The sequence below is a fragment of the Galeopterus variegatus genome, unplaced genomic scaffold (genome assembly GCF_000696425.1).
Source record: "Galeopterus variegatus unplaced genomic scaffold, G_variegatus-3.0.2 Scaffold324, whole genome shotgun sequence".
NCBI lineage: Eukaryota > Metazoa > Chordata > Mammalia > Dermoptera > Cynocephalidae > Galeopterus > Galeopterus variegatus.
In genome coordinates this window covers 434,647-453,405 of record NW_007726435.1, presented here as the reverse complement: position 1 = coordinate 453,405, position 18,759 = coordinate 434,647, and the positions used below count along the sequence as shown (strand labels likewise).

Below are 18,759 nucleotides of genomic sequence, written 5' to 3'. Positions count from 1 at the left end.
CTTGGCGAAGCTCTTATTGGGTTGAATACGATTGGGGATCGATGAGCTTCCTGGATCTGAAGATCTGTGATTTCTCCTGTGCCTGGGAAATTTTCTGCCACTATTTTGTTGAATGTGTTTTCAATACAATCTCCTTTTTCCTCCCCTTCTGGAATACCCATGACTCGGATATTTGAGCATTTAAGGTTGTCTAATATGTCTCTCAGATTTTCTCCAGTATATTTGATACTTTTTTCTTTTTTCTTTTCTGCTTGTGTTATTCCAAACAGCCCATCTTCAAGTACAGAGGTTCTCTCTTCAACTTCCATTAGCCTGCTGGTTAAACTCTCCATTGTGTTTTTTATTTCACTGAATGACTTCTACAGTTCTGTAAGTTCTGCTACATTTTTTTTTAGGACATTGATTTCCTTGTACACTTCCTCTCTCAGTTTCTGTATATTTTTCTTTATTTCTTCATGCTGTGTAGCTGATTTTTCTTGTATCTCATTCAGTTTCTTTAGGATTATCACTTGAAATTCCTTGTTGTTCATTTCAAGGGCTTCTTGTTCTATAGGATCTAGAGTTTGAGCTTTATTAACTTTTGGTGGTGTACTTTCTTGGTATTTTGCATTTCTGGTATCTTTTTTTGGATGTTTACTCATTTTGGCAGGGATTTTCACTGTGCACAGGTTTAACCCTCTGGCTAACTAAGGTATGGCTGTGTTTGTCAATTTAGTATGCCTACCTCTGTGACTGCTCAGATGGCCCTTAGTGTTCTATGTGTGTGTTTGCCTCGGGTCTTGGGCCTTTCTGGGAAGCTTCCTCTCTGGTCAGCTCTGGGAGTTCTCCCTGTTACTTGTGTTCTGGCCCTGGCAGCTGGATCCTGTCCTGCCGGCCCGACAGGGTTTGTGAGATCTGTAATTCTCCGCCTCGCTATCCAGGTGTTTCCCCTCTCTGTGTGCACTCGGTGGGGCCACCCGGAGGGTGCATCTTTTTTTCCGAGTCTCCTCCTCCTTTGCCGGACCCCTCCCCTCTCTGTGCGCTCAGTACAGGGCTGGGGTGTGTCTTCTGCAATCCTCATCTCTCAGCCCTGTCTGGCCCAGCAGGGGTCTCAGGCCTCTGCCATGGACACTGTGGGCATTCCTGCAGCCCTGGTCAAGGCCCTCTCTGGGCCTCCCACCTTCCCCCCCGGTACTGCGGCCCCCTGTGTGGTTGAGTTATCTCCTACACCAGGGTGCGAGCACCCTGGGGGAGGATCTCTCGGCACACAGTTCCTCTTTGAATCCCCCCAGCGTGAGCCAGCTCGGTGCCCTCAGGCTGTCAGCTCTCCGGCAGGTTCAAGCGGGCTCGGGGGCACCCTGGTCACCCCTCTCCCAACCAGAATTCAGTCTAGGGTTCTTCCGAACTGAAGGCCACAGAGATGGTATCTGCCTCCCGGAAGCAGGAAGTTTACCTGGGGCCGAAGCCCCAGGTGTGGTGGAATGACAGTCTGGCCGGGATCCTCTTCTGTGCCCTCCTGACGCTGGCCGGGGGCTCCCCACGCCACCAGCCCCGCCAGAGATCTGCGGGTGGAGTGGGATTGGTGGCCGGTCCACAGGCCCCTGGGGGCCCCGCACTGAGGCACACAAGTGGCACGGCTCAGTGAGGAGCCGCGCCAAGCGAAGATGGCTGGCCTGCCCAATCTGAGCCGGCTGCCTCCGCCCCCACTGGAGAAAATGGAGGCAGCACTGATTCCGACGCCTAGCCTGGTGTGGTAGGTGGGAGCTGGGCAGGCGTTTGCCCCACAAGTGGGGCTGGGCTGGGGGTCACTCACAGAGCTCCCAGAGCTGGGCCGGTCCAGCGCCTTCCTCTCCGTCTCTGCGTCGCCACTGCCGTCTTTCCTGGCCTTTGTTGCCTCGGGCTGCTCGCTCGGTCTCCCGGCATGGTTATGGCGCTCTCAAGAATCTTCTTCTGTATTGGCTCTAAAACCTCAAGACTGTAGTTGCTTTTTTTCGTTGTAAATTAGTTGATCAGTGATTTATTCGTTTTTTGTTGCTCTTGGAAATGCAAATAGTACTCTGGCAGCACAGCGCACACTTCTCAGGCTCGCTCTGTTTTCTGGCACACCCGCTCCAGACCCGTCGCCATTTTGCCAAAATTTAACTCCATTCTTTCAGTTTTCCCTTGTTGTGTAACATACCACTTCAAAAGTAGGGGATAAAATCACAGTTATTTTATTATGTTCATGGATTTTATATGTCAGGAACTCAGAAAGGGCAAGACCTAGACTTTGCTTCAGAAAGTCTAGGTCTTCATCTGGGAATGCTCAAAAGATTGGGAGTGATCTCAATGGCTGAGTGTGGGGACTCTCTGGAGGCTTCTTCCTTCACATGTCTGGTGCCTGGGCTGAATACATTCTGAGGTTTGGACTGTCGCCAGAGTGCCTACACCTAGCCTCTCCATATGGCTTGGGCTTCTCACAGAGTGGCTGCTGGGTTCTGAGAGGAAGCATCTGGAGGGAGAGTGTTCCATAAAACTGAGGCAGAAACTGAAAGGATTCTTCTCATCTAGACTCAGAAGTCGTGCAGTGACTTTTCCACCACATTCTTTTTGGCACAAGCAAGTCAGGAAAGCTGGACCTCAATTCAAGGGTAGGGAAATTAAAGTCTACCTCTTGTGTTATAGCCATCTTTGGAAAATATAATCTGCCTCATTGACCTACATCTAATCCATGAGATTTCCTCTGTTTAACTCAATGAGGTTGAAATGCCCTGAGTCCGTGTAATTCACAGTGTTGTCCAGGGATCAGAAGCAGCAGCATCACCTAATAGTTTATTAGAAATATTGAATCTCAGTCTACTGAATCAGAATCTATATTCTAACAAGATCTCCAGGTGGTTCATTTACACTTTAAAGCTTGAAAAACACTGCCCTTGGAGACTATTGACCATGACGTGGGCTTTCTCATATCTGCTCAATGGCAGAAGGAAGAAAGAATGTGCTGAAGGAGTAGTTGAACTGATCTGGATTGAATTCCTGTCTACAAGCAGAATTCTTATACTTTAAGTTATGCCTGTCATTGCTCATTTTAACTCTTATTGTTATTGACTGTGATTTAGCTTCTTTTTTTAGGAACAGTGACTGTTTCTTTAATATGTGTCTTCAAAATGTAGTGCAATGTGCAATCCTAGCTTTAATAATTATGAATTACTAATCTCCTTGACTCAAGAAGGTTTGGAATGACCATGTACTTTGCTATGTCTAATAATGCTGTTTTAAATAATTTTCAAAATTAAAAAGTTCGTTTGGATTTTACGTTTTCCTTAAACTAATTTTTTTTTTTTTTTTTTGTCTTTTTCCGTGTCTGGCAACGGATCGCAACCCTCAGTGTTGCCCCCGTACCGGACCGGGGACCGGCAACGGGATTGCAACCCTCGGCGTTGCTCCCGCGCCTCGCTCAGCCAGTGAGCGGGAACTGGTCTGTATGTGGGATCCGAACCCTCGGCGGGAGCGCCGCTGCGCTTCCCAAGCGGCACACCATAGCAGTGCGCCACCGGGCCGGCCCTCCTTAAACTAATTTTTAACTGTTGGAATTTCTAAAGCTTTTTACCTCTTGTGATAGCTGACAGTTGGTAGATATCTATTTTCCACTGAGTGAAAGAATATGATTTTTAATTTTTTTCTTATAACTGTTAAGACACTTTGAGTCATTCCATTAACTCTTAAAAACCTGAGAAATGTGTATAGTATTTGTTGTATCTTTAGTAGATGACTATTATGTATTTTAATTATTACATAGGGTTTAATTCGTAGGTTTCATTTACTCCTGTTTCCTTTTTTTTTTTTTTCCCTTTTGTCTTTTTTCATGTCCGGCAACGGACCGCAACCCTCAGTGTCGCGCCCGTACTGGACCGGGACCAGCAATGGGATCGCAACCCTCGGTGCTGCACCCGCCCCTCGCTCAGCCAGTGAGCGGGAACCGGTCTGTATGTGGGATCCGAACCCTCGGCGGGAGCGCCGCCGTGCTCCCAAGCGGCGCACTGTAGCAGTGCGCCACCGGGCCGGCCCTACTCCTGTTTCCTTTAAATAGTCATCTTAAAATTTTTGTTTTCCAGTAAGAAAATAAACATCCCAAAATTCATTTTGATTGGCACATTATTTTTTAAGCAATTTTTCTCAAACTTTAATTTCCAGACAACTACTATTAGCAGCATCTGAACTGCTTGTTAAAATTGCAGATTTCTGATCTCCAACCCAGTCATTTTGAGATTCTCTGTACTTGGAATATGGAAAAGTCCCTGAGGTTGAGACCTAAATTCTTTGGCACCCTGAAGTTTGTGACCTACTTTCTTAAGGAGTTAACTATATTAGTGTTATCATATTTCAAGTTATTTATTATGGGAGTGAGTGGGTCTTGGGATATTGACAGGGAGCAGAACTTCAAATTTATGTCTTCCCTGGGAATGTTAATATTGGAATATAATTTAAATAATAGAATAATTAAATTGGAAGATGTTTTAGAGATTATATAGTCAAACTAGGTAATTTTTGAGATTATGAAACTGAGCCCTAGGGAGTTTAAATGACTTTTCAAAGGTCATGCTAATTAATAGCAAATTCATGACCAGAAACCAAATCCTTTGTCAACCAGCTTAGGGTTTCTCCTTTATGTACTCTAAGACAAGGTAGATTCATCTCATCTGTAAGCCTGGAAATTAAGTATGTTAATACCACAATCATAAGGGAAATATTGAACATTTAATTGGAAAAATATCTCTTGGTTTGCTGAACTGACCATGTTAATAAAATTCATATTTACAGCCTTTAATCCTATTAAGGCTTTAGTCATCTAGTTTAAGACTTTTCTTGCGTGTCCTTACGAACCTCATCATGACTCAGGAAAACTGCCAGGTAAATGCTTTAACGTGATAAACCAGAATAGATACACTTGGGGCCGATTTATGCTTTTTACAAAAAGGAGCCAAGGTTTTCTTTAAATGAATAAAATGTTTTATGTGCCATTAAGTCTCATACATGTCAAACACTTATGAAAAGCATTTTACTAAAGATTTTTAAGACTTTCTGAAAATTAGGGTAGGTGAGACCTCTCCCGCACCATCTCCAGATTCAATTCCCTTCATGCCTTTCTTCCTCATCTTCACTTCTCGTACCCCCATCCTTTCTCTCCTCTGCAACTGTACAAGCACAGTAGCTACGGTGAGCCACAGCACATATACTTTTTTCAGGTGCTCAGTTAATAAACCAACTTTTAAATGACAAGAGGTACTTAAAAGTGTTCTGCAACTTTAGTTTTTCAATTTTCTATTTCCTGTCACGCACAAAAATCAACTTTATTTTCTGTGCCTTAACATCTTTGATGTTTTACCTTTATAGAATTTTGACAACAAATGTACTGTCTGTGGAGGCACATCTGTGCTAGGTAAATGCCTTAGCATGAGATGGAGAAGGCCTAAAGTGGATTTGACAGGCAGTGGACTCCTCAGAAGTGCTCATATTCCATCTCTTTGCCTCTTCCTTGTGCTCTTTCTCTCTTTCATTTTGCTGACCCTCTGAATTTGGAGCATCGAGGTTGGTTAGGGTAACTTTTCTTTCTTTTTTCTTTTTCTTCTTTTTCCCGTTTTCTCTTCTCACTATATTTTCTAGCTGTGAGCTGCAGATTGGTTTTCTTTACTCTTATAACTGAGCCTCTTTGGTGAAGGGTTGTAACAGAGCCCTGGCAAATGTGTGCTTGTGCCTTGTCTGTGTTCCTCATGATCTCATTTGGCATGGGACAGAGAAGATTACCTTGGAGACTTCAACGTAATCAGCTGAATAAAAAGAGCATTGCCACAATTGGCTGTGTTGTCAGCAACAGAGACTTGGGAAGAAGGGTTTGATACCCAAGGTGGGATTGTAGTGGAATTTCTTAGTGGAAATTCACCTCAAGTGGGAAGTTCTTGCAACTTCTGTCTCAGTCTGTTTTCAGTTACATTAGAATTAGGAGAAATGTGGCCTGGGAGTGATTAATAAACACACTGGGTTCTCAGGGTGGTGCAAAGGTGGGGAATGGGCATGTGTGAGAGGTAGTGTTGGAAGGGAATAGAACCAACCCTTTCATGGCTTTTGGAAATTGTATCTGGTAACACCTTGACACCAGTCACACTTCTGCTCTACAGAACTGAAAGAAAATAAATTTGTATGTTTGTGGCAATTTGATATAGCTGCAATAGAAAAACAATACAAGGGCTTTCTCTACCCACCTAACTTAACTGTTAGGAAAAATGGCACTAGAAATAAAGTAGATGACTGCTTTCATCAGTTTTATTGTGGTTGATATTGTTTATTTGATTTGCTTCATGTTTTACAAAGCAATGAAAAGGAATAAATAATAGAAAACATGCTGCTTTGGTTCAGCTATGCCTTCTGCCCAAATTAGTGGGCTTACAGTTTGGGTGTGTACATTTATTAATAGAGATGGAATCCCTAGTGACATAGAATCAAACACTCAAAAAATAAATGTATTTTATATTTTGTATTTATGTGACCATTGTATAGTACAAATCATTAAGAAATTAAAGAAAAACAATATTTAAGGTTACGAACTGTCACATTTTGTTAAGAATGATAAAAATGATAATTTAGGCATCCTTAACTTTTTCAGGAATACTTGGATATTTGTGAAATGTCAGTTAACGCAAAAGATTGTTAATACGTTTAATCCTACAATTTACACATTTCCAGAAAAATACGTTTTCTTGTTTCAGATTAACTAAACCATATGTTGTTTTAGTTTTAGCTCCAAGTATAAGGACTTGTATTTCATTCAACAAATACTTACCCCCTTCAATATGACAAAGAATATGTGGCAGTTTATATGCCATCATATGATAAGATATTGAAATTAGAATGAGTCATCAAGAAGAGAAAATAAGAGAAGAAAATAATGTCCAAGAAAAAGTCAATATCCACAGATTCATGGTGCAAGATTGTCCAGATTGCCCTAAAGGCAGATACAGATTTGCCTTTGAGTTTTCTCACAGATACTGATTAGTTACATGATACACAGTGTTAATAAAATAAAAATGAACCAATTTCTAAGGAGAGGCAAAAATGTTCCTATTACTAAATTCTGTGAGATTTTTTTTTTCTGTATTCTTACGTAGAAAATAGAGATCATCATTGACAGACATACTCTTATTACAGTAATGAGTTTCCTAGGGCTGTTTTTGTGTAATCACCTTCATCATGGGTCAATGTTTTAACACTTTAGTATTTAACACTTTATTATAGGTGAATAAAAGCAATCCTTTTAGGGCCCCAAATAACTGTGGCTGGGATTAATAAAAATAGGGGCTGGTAGAGGAGATTAGGGAAAATTTGACTGGATGTACAGAAAATCCTTTATCCTTCAGGAAATCACCCTAGAATTTTATTTCTTGCCACCGGTATTTTGATAATAATTAGGCAGTAAATAGTTGGAGGTTATGCTCTTTAATTAAGGAATGAAAATGGAGTTAGCTAATGTCCCTGGTTAAGGTTGGATCAATTTGATTTAGCAATTAATTGAATTGTGGGTTGAGATGACATAATTATATATACATACATACATATATATATTTTTTTTCTTGTTGTTTTGTTTTAATTTAGGACTCCAACCACAATACCTGCCGGACTCAAGGGCCTCTTCACTCCTTTCATGGATGGGATTCTACAAATAAACATTTAGTGTTATCAGTTTGCAGGAGGTTATGTTAGATGCTGTTGAGATACAAAAAGCATCCAGAAGGATCATTGTTGAATGAAATGCCAGCTAAATTCAAACACAAATCTGGCATTTAATCAGATTTATATTTGTGCTCAGTTGATACCTTATGCAAAATCTCTTAATTTTGAGGTGCTAACACAGTTAATATAAATAATTATAATTTAAGGTTGACAGTGATAAGTACTACAGAAATACAGATAAAATGCTGGGAGTCCAAGAGAAGTAAAAATTACTTCTGGCTTTGGAATAAGGAAAGGCTTTATGGATATCAATAGCATGGCTTGGGGGATATTTTAGCTATTTCTTATTCTTCATAAACTTCATTCAAATGCATCCCAAGTAATTAAGCTTCTTTAATTTAAATAGAGAAATACTGTTTTGGGCTTGCAAATACAGCTTCAAATCAGTACTACTCACTCCACTTTCCAGCCCCTCTCAATTTTGCCTTCTCCGGTGCCGCCTCTATAGAAATTCGAGATACCACTGAAATGCCCCCTAAAATTCAGGAAATACTAATAAATCATTGTCACATACTCGTAATAACTTCTGTTTATTCTAATGATAAAGTAGGAACCAGACAATGTGTTCACTTGGTACCTTGATAGAATAAATGCTTCAGGAGCAATACAGTGAAATGGTGATTCTCAAAATACATTTTCATGGAACCTTAGTGAACTAAGATGATGTTGCTGTACCGCTAAGGTATAATGACAGTTTTTGTTTCTTTGTTTGTTTGTTTTATGGGCAGTCAGAGTGGGGATCCGAACCCTTGACCTTGGTGTTACCAGCATCATGCTCTAACCAAGTGAGCTAACCGGGCGTCCCTTCCTCCCTTCTTGAATATTATACAGTATTTACATTTATTCTCTCTCATGCATACACACAATATTAATATAAAAATTTCTCAGAGCAGAAGCAGCCTGTGGCCCGTGCTAGATGCAGCTGTTCCAGAATTGTAAGCCAAATAAACCTCTGTTCTTTATATATTACCCAGTCTCAGGTAATTCTGTTATAGCAACACAAAACGGACTATTACAGAAAATTGGTACCAAGGAGTGGGGTGTTGCTATAGAGATACTTGAAAATGTGGATGCAGCTTTGGTACTGGGTAAGGGGCAAAGGTTGGAGGAGTTTGGAGGACTTAGAAGAAGAGAAAAAGATGAGAGAAAGTTTGGAATGTCTTAGAGACTTATGTGGTGGCGAGCAGAATGCTGATAGAAATATGGACAGTAAAGGCCATGCGGATGATGAGGTCTCATATAGAAATGAGGAACTTATTGGGAACTGGACAAAAGATAACCCTTGCTACACCATAGCAAGGAACCTGGCTGCATTGTGTCCATGCCTTTGGACTTTGTGGAAGTTGGAACTTATGAGCAGAATGCTGATAGAAATGTGGACAGTAAAGGCCATGCAGATGATGAGGTCTCAGAGAGAAATGAGGAACTTATTGGGAATTGGACAAAAGATAACCCTTGCTACACCATAGCAAGGAACCTGGCTGCATTGGGTCCATGCCCTTGGACTTTGTGGAAGTTGGAACTTAAGAGCTGTGAACCAGAGCATGTGGCCAAAGAAATTTCTAAGCAACAAAGCATTAAGAACACTGCACGGCTACTTCTGACAGCCTACTCTGAGTTATGGTGGCAAAATCATGATGTAAAGCCAGAATTTAAAAGGGAAGCAGAGTGTAAAGGCTTGGAAAATTTGCAGCCTGGCCATGTGGTAAAGAAGCAGAGAGCTGGAGCACAATGCAAGGGTGAAGCAGATAAACTGGTTGCTAAAGCCATTATCTTGGCAGTGAGGCAGCCAGATGCTAATAGCGAGGAAAATGAGAGGAAAGCCCTGCATGCATTTCAGAAGTGTGGAAGGGTGCCCCACCCATCACAGACCCTCAGGCCTAGAAGGACTGAGTTATCCTGGAGGACAGACCTGGGGCACAGCTGCTCTCGGGATCCTGCTCCCTGCATCCCAGCTGCTCTGGCTGGAGCCCCAAGTGTGGTTCGTGCAGCAGCCCTGGAGAGTAGAGGCCTGAAACCTCAGTGGCATCCACGTTGTGTTAAGTCTGCAGGCCAGCAGGATGTGAGAGCAGTGGAGGCGTGGCAGCCTCCACTCAGATTCCAGAGGATGTATGGAAAAGCCTGGGGTGCCGGGCAAAGACCTGCCACAGGGGCGGAGCCACTGCAGAGGACATCTACTTGAGCAATGCCAAGCAGGAAAGTGGGGTCAGAGCCCCCACCAGGAAAATGTCTAGTACAGCCAATGCAGCAGGGCTGCTGCCAGGACCCCAAAACTTTGGGGCCAATGGTAACGTGCAATGCAGGCCTGGAAAAGCCACAGGTACCAGCATGGCCCACTGGGCTGTGCCTGGCAGAGCTGTGGGGACAATGCTGCCTGATGCTTTGGGGGCCCAGATGCCCAGTTGTGCCCAGGATGTAGGACTTGGAGTCAAAGAACATTATTTTGGAGCTTTAAGACATAATGCCTACCTTGCTGCGTTTTGGATTTGTTTGGGACCTGTTTTACCTTTCTTTTGACCTATTCCTCACTTTTGGAATGGGAATGTGTACCCAATGTCTGTTCCACCATTGTATCTTGGCAGTAGATAAATTTGGTTTTGTTTTGACTTTTACAAGTTCAAAGCTGGAAGGACTTTTGCTTTTGGTCTCAGAAGAGACTTTGGACTTTTAAGTTGGTGCTGGGACAAGCTAATACTTTTGGGACTGTTGGGATGGAATTGATTGTATTTTGTATATGAGAGGAACATGAGTTTTGGGGGGCCAGGGGCAAAATGATGGAGTTTGGATGTGTTGTCCCCTCCAAAACTCATGTGGAAATTTGATCCCCAATGTGGCAGTGTTGGAAACTGATTGAGTCATGGGGGCAGATCCCTTATGAATGGATTAATGCTCTCCCTGTGTAAGGGGGGAGTAATGAGTGAGTTCTCGCTTTATTGGTTCCTGCGAGAGCTTTTTGTTTATAGGACCCTGGTTCCTCCTCTCTCCCTCTCTTGCTTCCTCTCTCACCATGTGATCTGCTCGTACCTACCAGCTGCCTGCCACTTTCTGCCATGAGTAGAAGCAGCCTGAGGCCCGAGCCAGATGTAGCTGTCCCAGAATCAAAAGCCAAATAAATCTCTGTTCTTTATATATTACCCAGTCTCAGGTAATTCTGTTATAGCAACACAAAACAGACTAATACACACAAGTACTTTTTAAATAGTCATTCCATGTTTGGTAGCTACTGAGGGAGAAAAATCAATATAGTGTGGTGGGAAGAGCTGCAGAAGAATTGGCCTCTAATGGCTGTGAATATTGTAGGATCAGAAATATATGTGGTTTTAACCACCTACATTTTCAGTAACTCCATAATATCTCTTCAACCCCACTACTCTAATCAAACTCTTTTGTTTGTCTGTTTTCCTTCTCATGGTTTTCATTTTTTGTGTCTTCTTCACTGCAGCTACTTTCACTTTGATACAAACTTCACTTAAGTGGCCATGACACTCTTCTCCGTTTTCCTCCTATGTCTCTTGCTATTCCTTTTCAGTTTTCTTCTACGATGTTTTATTTTCACTTGTCCACGTCTTACATTAATTTCTTCTCCCACACTCCCTCAAATGTGAAGTACCTACTTTGAGCCAGGCACTCTTCTAGACCCTGGGATGTGACATAGCAGTTAGTATGACAAAATCCGTGCCCACATGAAGCTTATGCTCCAGCAGAGTGACAGACTGTCATCTAGGTAGTGCCTAGGAGGAGCGAAGACACAGACAGAGAGAAGGGGAAGCTCATTCAGGTAAGGGGGTAGTACTAGAGGAACTAGGACCCATGTGGCTAGAACATAAAGAGCAAGGTGTAAAACATTAGAAGAAGCCAGAAGAATAGACAGGGCTGGGCCATGTACGGCCTTGTAGACCATGTTCTAGAGTTTGTATTTCGGAAATTTCCTATGTGGTAATTTCCTGAGGTTATGTGGGCATTTCCTAAGATTCTGTATTGGCCCTCCCTCAAACCTCTTCATGAGCTTTTCTTATTCGTTTCTTTTATAGCTTTAGCTATATCCTCAGCGAAGACGTATCACAAATACAATATATCTGTGGCTATAACCATCTTTCTTAATAACAATTCTGCATGTCTCCATTGAATGATGGAAATTTCCACCACTTTTTCAGGTGAACATGGTTAAAAAAATAAACAAAAAAAACTGAATCAATTTCTTCTCCTTCCAGTCAGCTTTTCCTTTTGGCTTTTCTGTTCCTGTGAATGAAAGCATTAATTTTGTGCTCACCCAGCTTCAAAACTAAGGAGTGATTTTGGATTGTACTTTGTCTTTTCCTTCTTCCTCCTTTCTCATTTTTTTCATTCAACAAATATTTATTGCACTCTAGTTTATGCCAGGTACTGTTTTAGGCACTTGGGATACATAGTGATCGAAACAGACTAAAAGTAATTTCTGACCAGTAGGGCATTGGTGGGAGACTGACGATGAGCAATGAACATGATAAGCAATTAAATTATCTAGCATGTGAGAGGGCAGTAGTGCAGTGGCCGCGGTGGGCAGGAGATGAGGGTGCTGGGTTGGGGAAGCAGGTGGGTAGTCCAGGTATGCCTCTTTGAGAACGACATTTAAGTAAGGACTTAAAGGAGGTGAGAGAGTTCGGAATATGGAGTCCTGGAAAAAGAGGATTCCAAGAAGGGGAAAGAGCCAGTGCAAAGGTCTTGAAGAAGGAACAAGCCTGGCATGGTCAAGGATCAGCAAGGAGCCCATTGTGGCCAGAGTAGAGCCAGCGAGGGTGAAAGTGAGCACATGAGGTGGGAGAGGTGACAGTATCTTGAAGGTGGAGATGCTGAGAGCAGGAAGGGTCTGGGTGGGCCTCATAAGAACTTTGGTTATTAATCTGAGTGGGAAGGCTTTGAATTGAGGAACTTATATTTTCAAAGGTTCCAAATATTTATTTTTTCCTGTGATGACTTTAGAGTTTATTCCTCTTTTTCTTTCTCTTTTCCCTTTTCTTTTTAGCATTTTTCCTGCTTGTTTTCCAGTGTTTTCTCCCATCTGGCACTTAAGCATCAGATAAACATGAAAATAGCACTTTGTTCTAGTCTATCTGGTCAACAATTTTTTTTTGGGGGGGCGTTCTCCATTCCTACATGTTAAAGTTCAGACTCAAGTTAGTACAAGTCCTCCACAGCCTTGTTGCCAGAGCAACCATACACAGACACTTCTCTGAATGAATAGTGTGTGTGTACCTCATATGTACCATGAGCTTTTGTACTTTTTTTAAATCAAAAATTTATTGAATGCATGTTTCGTGCCAGCAGTTGTGATGGTGTGTAAGGATTATTCAAAGATGCATTAAGGCAAACACAGCTATCTCAGGAGCTAACAGTTCCCTGGCAGGGATGTGTCAGAGAAGAATAAATTTAACATTTAGGTAAATACAACCCTGAAATTTGTGTTAAGGGCCATGAGAGGAAAGAACACATTGCTTTAAGTCAGAATGGTGGGCTAAGATGGGCCCTAATTTAAATGGGGATACCTAATTTTTTTGGAGTGAGGGAGTAAATGAATAATTTTAAGGAGGTAACATTTAAGCTGAGATTTGGAGAATAAAAAGTAGCTAGCTAAGGGAAGTGTGGCGTGGTGGAAGTGGGGTCTTCTAAGCAGAATGAATAGCATTCCAAAGGCCTGAGGCTATCAGGAGCTTGGAGATATCAAAGGAAAAATAAAACCAAACAAAGCCCCCTAGGCTGGGCCTTGTGAGTACAGTGAGAATGGCACTACTTGAGGTTGGTAGGCAGGGCCAGGTGATGCAGAGCCTTGAAAGCCATATAGTGAGTGTGGTTTTAAGTGCAATGCGAAGCAATTAAAGTGTTTTAAGTGAAGGAGTGAAATGATCTTATTTGAGGTTGAGACTTCCATCTGAAAACCAGGATCCATTTGTCTCTTCTCCCTGGGCATGCAGCCTGATTACATTTCCTGGGCCTCTTTACAGTTGGCTGTGAGCCAGGTACTGTATGCTACCCATGGAAGTAGTTGGAAATTGTGAATGCCACGACTAGGGCTAGCTCATAAAAATCTCCCCTGTGGACCTCCTCATGCAGTTTCCCCTTATGACTGGGCAAACTTGGGGAGGCTGTGAGAATTAGCCCACATGCCTTTTAAAACAATTTGGAAAAAAATTTTAAAACAATTTGGGAAAAAAAAAACAATTTTGAAAAAAATGGAGATACCTCCTGTGGCAAACATTCAAATTCCAGGCCACCCTTATGACTGGGCAAACTTGGGGAGGCTGTGAGAATTAGCCCACATGCCTTTTAAAACAATTTGGAAAAAAATTTTAAAACAATTTGGGAAAAAAAAAACAATTTTGAAAAAAATGGAGATACCTCCTGTGGCAAACATTCAAATTCCAGGCCACACAAAGTTAACTTTCCCCCACTAGGCCACAGGTAGAACAAAATTTAACACAACTAAACATCTTGAAATTGAAATGGCAGAGCCACTGTCAGCATGGCCCCTGCATGGCTGTGTGGAGCAGAAACCTCTCTTGGCTGACCTAGAACCATCCTGAGCCTTTATGTGACAGAAGAAGCACCTGATGTTTTGAGCCTTTACATTCTATGTTTACCACATCCTAGTTTGTCTAAATTAGTTCAATAGTTTGAAAGGCAATTTTGGCTGCTGTGCTGTGTGAGGATGTGGGAAGTGGGAACAACAGCAGTGGCTGAAGTGAAGGTTTACTGTGATGCTGACTAGGCAGATTTCAGTTGAAATAGATATTTGATTAAAGAATCAACAGCTCCTACTGTTGGTTTGCTGTGTCTAGTGAGATTGTGGAGGAAAACAAATTGTATTTGATTTGACTCTCAGCTGCCATGCCACTTTCTTTGTGGACTTTCCATAGCATGCTTCATTGAATACTTTTAGGCATGTATTTTATTTATTTGACTAGATTTAATCAGCTGGAGGACAAATGAACTATGTCTTTGTAAATTTTTTATTTTCTATGGTGTCTAGTACAGTGATTTATATAAGGTACTTTTAAAAAATTAAGCCTTGCTTTAATGAATGAATACGAGGGCAGATTCCCAGATTTCCTGCCCATGGAATTACTGGAGGCCATGTGACTCAGCTCTTGCCTTGTCATTGATACTGCCACACCTGACTTAAATTTTTTTGCTAAGGGAGATGTTTAGTTGTGTTAAATTTTGTTCTACCTGTGGCCTAGTGGGGGAAAGTTAACTTTGTTGGGCCTGGAATTTGAATGTTTGCCGTAAGAGGTATGGAAAAATGTGGGCTAATCCTCACGACCTCCCCATCACTTTCAAGTGACCCCAACAGCCATTGCCTATTTCTCAGAGTTTCTGACTGCCTCAGTGGCGTTGTTCCCACCCACAGCCAGGCACTCATCTGGGAGAATTATGACCTACAGAAAGCCTCAAGATAGGGAATTTCTGTAATCCAAATGAACATTGATGAGGTATGTAAGGAAGTGTCAGTGGAAATAGAAGGATGGGAGCAGCATGTAAGAGGACTTTACTGAACGTGGCAACTCAGTGGATTTGGGCAAAGAAAAGACTGGATTAAAGATGAATACTGAAATTTTCGTGCTGATGAACTTCAACATATAAACTTATATATATCAACAGACCTATGTTTCTAAGATAAAGCCAGGTAATACTTTCTGCTACCAACAGATGGTGTTAGTGAAAGGACAGAACATTTTAGCTTTGGAAACGGTGCTGCTGTATTAACTTGTTATATGTTTACTGTGTTTGTGTCTAGTTTGGATGTGTTTTATGGGCAGTATTGACCCATCCATGCCTGACAAGGGCAAAAGCAGTGAGTGTTGAAATTACTGGTAATGAGAGATATAAGAATATGGTCATGCTGTTGAAAATTGAAAAACATAGGAGAAATGTTGGAAATTATATTCGTAGAGGAGACGAATTCATTGGTAGTAGGGACAACTCTGAAGAAGGAAGAATTGATCATTCTACTTGTGAATAGTACTGTGCATTTCATAGTACAGGAGGAGGTAAAAAGTAATTAGCCAGATGAGGAAAAAATGCCAAATATTGGAGTGTGTGTCTGAAAGATTGGCATTATCATTGAACACCCACTAGCTCAATGTTCTTTTAAGTGAAGGATACAAGTTTGTTCCAGATGGTAAAGATCAAGTATAGTGGAACAGCTGTGGTCATATTTTCTTGCAAGATATGGTCCCATAGATTCAAGGGCTGTTTGAAAGTGCACAGCATCAAGGTGGGTACAGAAGGGGCATTTGTGGATGCTGTAGCTTTTAAGAATTCCCTGTGAGACTTACAAAGGGGAAGAAGGGGAAGAGCATTCCTGGTGGTAGAAATCAGAATGGAAAGGAGGGGACAGATTTGAATGAAGAAGAAAACCTACAGTCAGAGGCATACTTGCTCAACATATACTTTTTGGTAAGGAGCACCTACCTTTTATTTCTATGTTGTTTAACACCATAATAGCAGAGATATTAGACCAGCAGTTGTAAGGGATAAGAAATCCCTCCCTTGCCTATTTTCTATGACAGCCAGTGACCTCATCTGTGAAAATGTAGAATAAGTTAAAGGCCTCAGAAAAAAAATACAACCTGCCTATAAATCTGAGATGTATTTTCAAAATAATTACAATTTTCACACCGACACGTTTTATTTAATTTTGTTTTCAAATAAATGTGCTGATAGTTTAATTAATACCACATATCATATGTATCAGAATGTATGACATTTAAAGTAGAAATATGAGCTGTAACTACTTGATTGTAATGTGGACCTGATAATTTAGGAAGAGCACATTTTAGACAAAACCATCATTTGTCTTCACCTACAGTACTGGATAATCCTCAGTGTTTTCTGAATACTCAAAAGAGGAAACAGAGTTGGAAAAAGGCAATAAATAGAGAGGTAGAAGGAATTGAATGAAAGGATAGGTTTTTCAGTGTGAGAGGATGCAACTTGAGGAGGAAAAAAAAAATATATATATATAATCATGAAGTTAGATTAAGAGAGGACAAATATTTATGAATGTTAGAAATGTGGGGTTCCTACAGAAGCTTAAAGAGGCCATTTAAAGTTAGAAATAACTCTTTATGTACTGAGTGCAGTATGAAACTCATTCCTCTCGTACCATAGTGCTATGGGAGGAAGATGTAAATGAGTTAAGGAAAAACTTACCATGCATGAACAGCAGCTCCACGATGGGTCACTGTGAGAAATTAGAGATTTTTTATGAGTTTATGTGTCCCATAAGATTTTTTTTAAAGATAAAATACTGAGGAGAATATATAAATGCACTTGTTTTGCAGTTTGATGAAATGTATACATTGTATGATTTTCTTATTCTTACATAAATTTTGTATTCTACCCTATTTGATTTTTTTCATTCTTATCATAAACGAATTTCGACCTTATATGAATTATTGATACTTAATAATAGCTTTTTACCATTTTAAACTTATAGCTGAACATGGAAAGAAAAAACATTAGTTTTCACAACTTATATACTTGCCATTTAAAAAGATGTACAGGTGAGCTAAAGATGATATTTCTTTTTTAAATTAACACATTTTATGCTTTCTCTAGGCCGGAATGATAAAAAGTGACAATGAGGAGTATTTCATTGAACCCTTGGAAAGAGGAAAGCAGATGGAGGAAGAAAAAGGAAGGATTCACGTTGTCTACAAGAGATCAGCAGTAGGACGGGGTCCCATCGACATGTCCAAAGACTTCCACTACAGAGGTAGGCATCTTTGACAAGACTTAATCGTAAATTTAATTTTAAGATATGATGAAAAAATTTTCCCATCAATTAGAGAATGTGATGGTGATGTGCTGTTGTATAATGTGGAGGTAGCAAAGGAAGTTTATATTTATAAATCATGAAATATGACTTGAATTTTTAAAAAATGCATAGAAGAGTATATGTTATAGATAAGATTTTATTACAGTGCATTATTATATCCCTGATATGTTTACTTATGATTTCTTGTAAAAGTTTTACATTAAACTATTTTTTCTCTAGCTTATGTTAAAATTTGAAAATTGTGCTTATCAGAAGTGTCAAAATTATGCATTATTAATATTATTGTAACACTTTTTTTTTTCCTTTTTGTCTTTTTTCGTGACCGGTAACGGGATCGCAACCCTCGGTGTCGCCCCGCACCGCGCTCAACCAGTGAGCGGACCGGTCTCTATATGGGATCCAAACCCTCAGCGGGAGCCCCGCCGCGCTCCCAAGTGCCGCACTCTACCGAGTGCACCACCGGGCTGGCCCATATTGTAACACTTTTTAAGTGAGATATATTGACAAGGCAAAGAGCTGTGTTTTGTTTAAAGAGCAGTGTGATAGATTATATTTGAGAATAATTATGCCCTTTGACTTTAAGTTCTATTTTTCAAAACTTTATAGGAGACGAGTCAAATTCTTTTGTAGGATTTTGTTTTAATGTAGGCTGGAACCACTAAAGTCAAGTAAATTTTGATACATGAAGGTTTTCTATTTTTATTTGTTTTAATGAAATATGAAAGTAACCTGATATTGAGATATTCTTATAACTTATGTATAGAAGTTTTCTTTATGAAGAAGAAAGGAAATTTGAGTATCAGTATTTTTTTACCAAAACTCAAAAAGTCTGTATTACTTTTGTTAGACCAACTTTCTGAATTAAGGATGAGGAAATTTCTATGAGGGAAATGTCAGGGATATAAATAATCTTAATTTAGTAATATTTTGTCTTCTAGATTTTCTTTTGAGATTTGCTACCTAGTAATTATTTTGGTTTTCAGATGCCACCAGCTTCCCTTACTATGCTGTAGTAATGGAGTAGAACAATTTTAGATAAATTAAGAGTTAACACAGCCTGAACATTTTTTTGAGAAATTTCTGATTTCAAATAATAGAACTGTATTAATAAATGTAGTCATATGAAATGTATGCCTAGCTTATGTTGTCACTGTGGTGTAATAGAAAAGGAATGAGCCTTGCCATTAGACATGGTATGA

General features: G+C 40.5%; 1 protein-coding gene across 1 annotated transcript in view; it reads left to right on the top strand.

The window, feature by feature from the left end:
• Window positions 1-17,511, top strand: part of LOC103586263 (A disintegrin and metalloproteinase with thrombospondin motifs 3-like) — a 133,118-nt gene extending 115,607 nt beyond the window's left edge. The window contains exon 4 of the mRNA XM_008567492.1: window positions 17,341-17,511. Within this exon, the coding sequence (XP_008565714.1) occupies window positions 17,341-17,511 (171 nt within the window). The remainder of the gene's footprint in view (window positions 1-17,340) is intronic.
• Window positions 17,512-18,759: the final 1,248 nt, after the last annotated feature.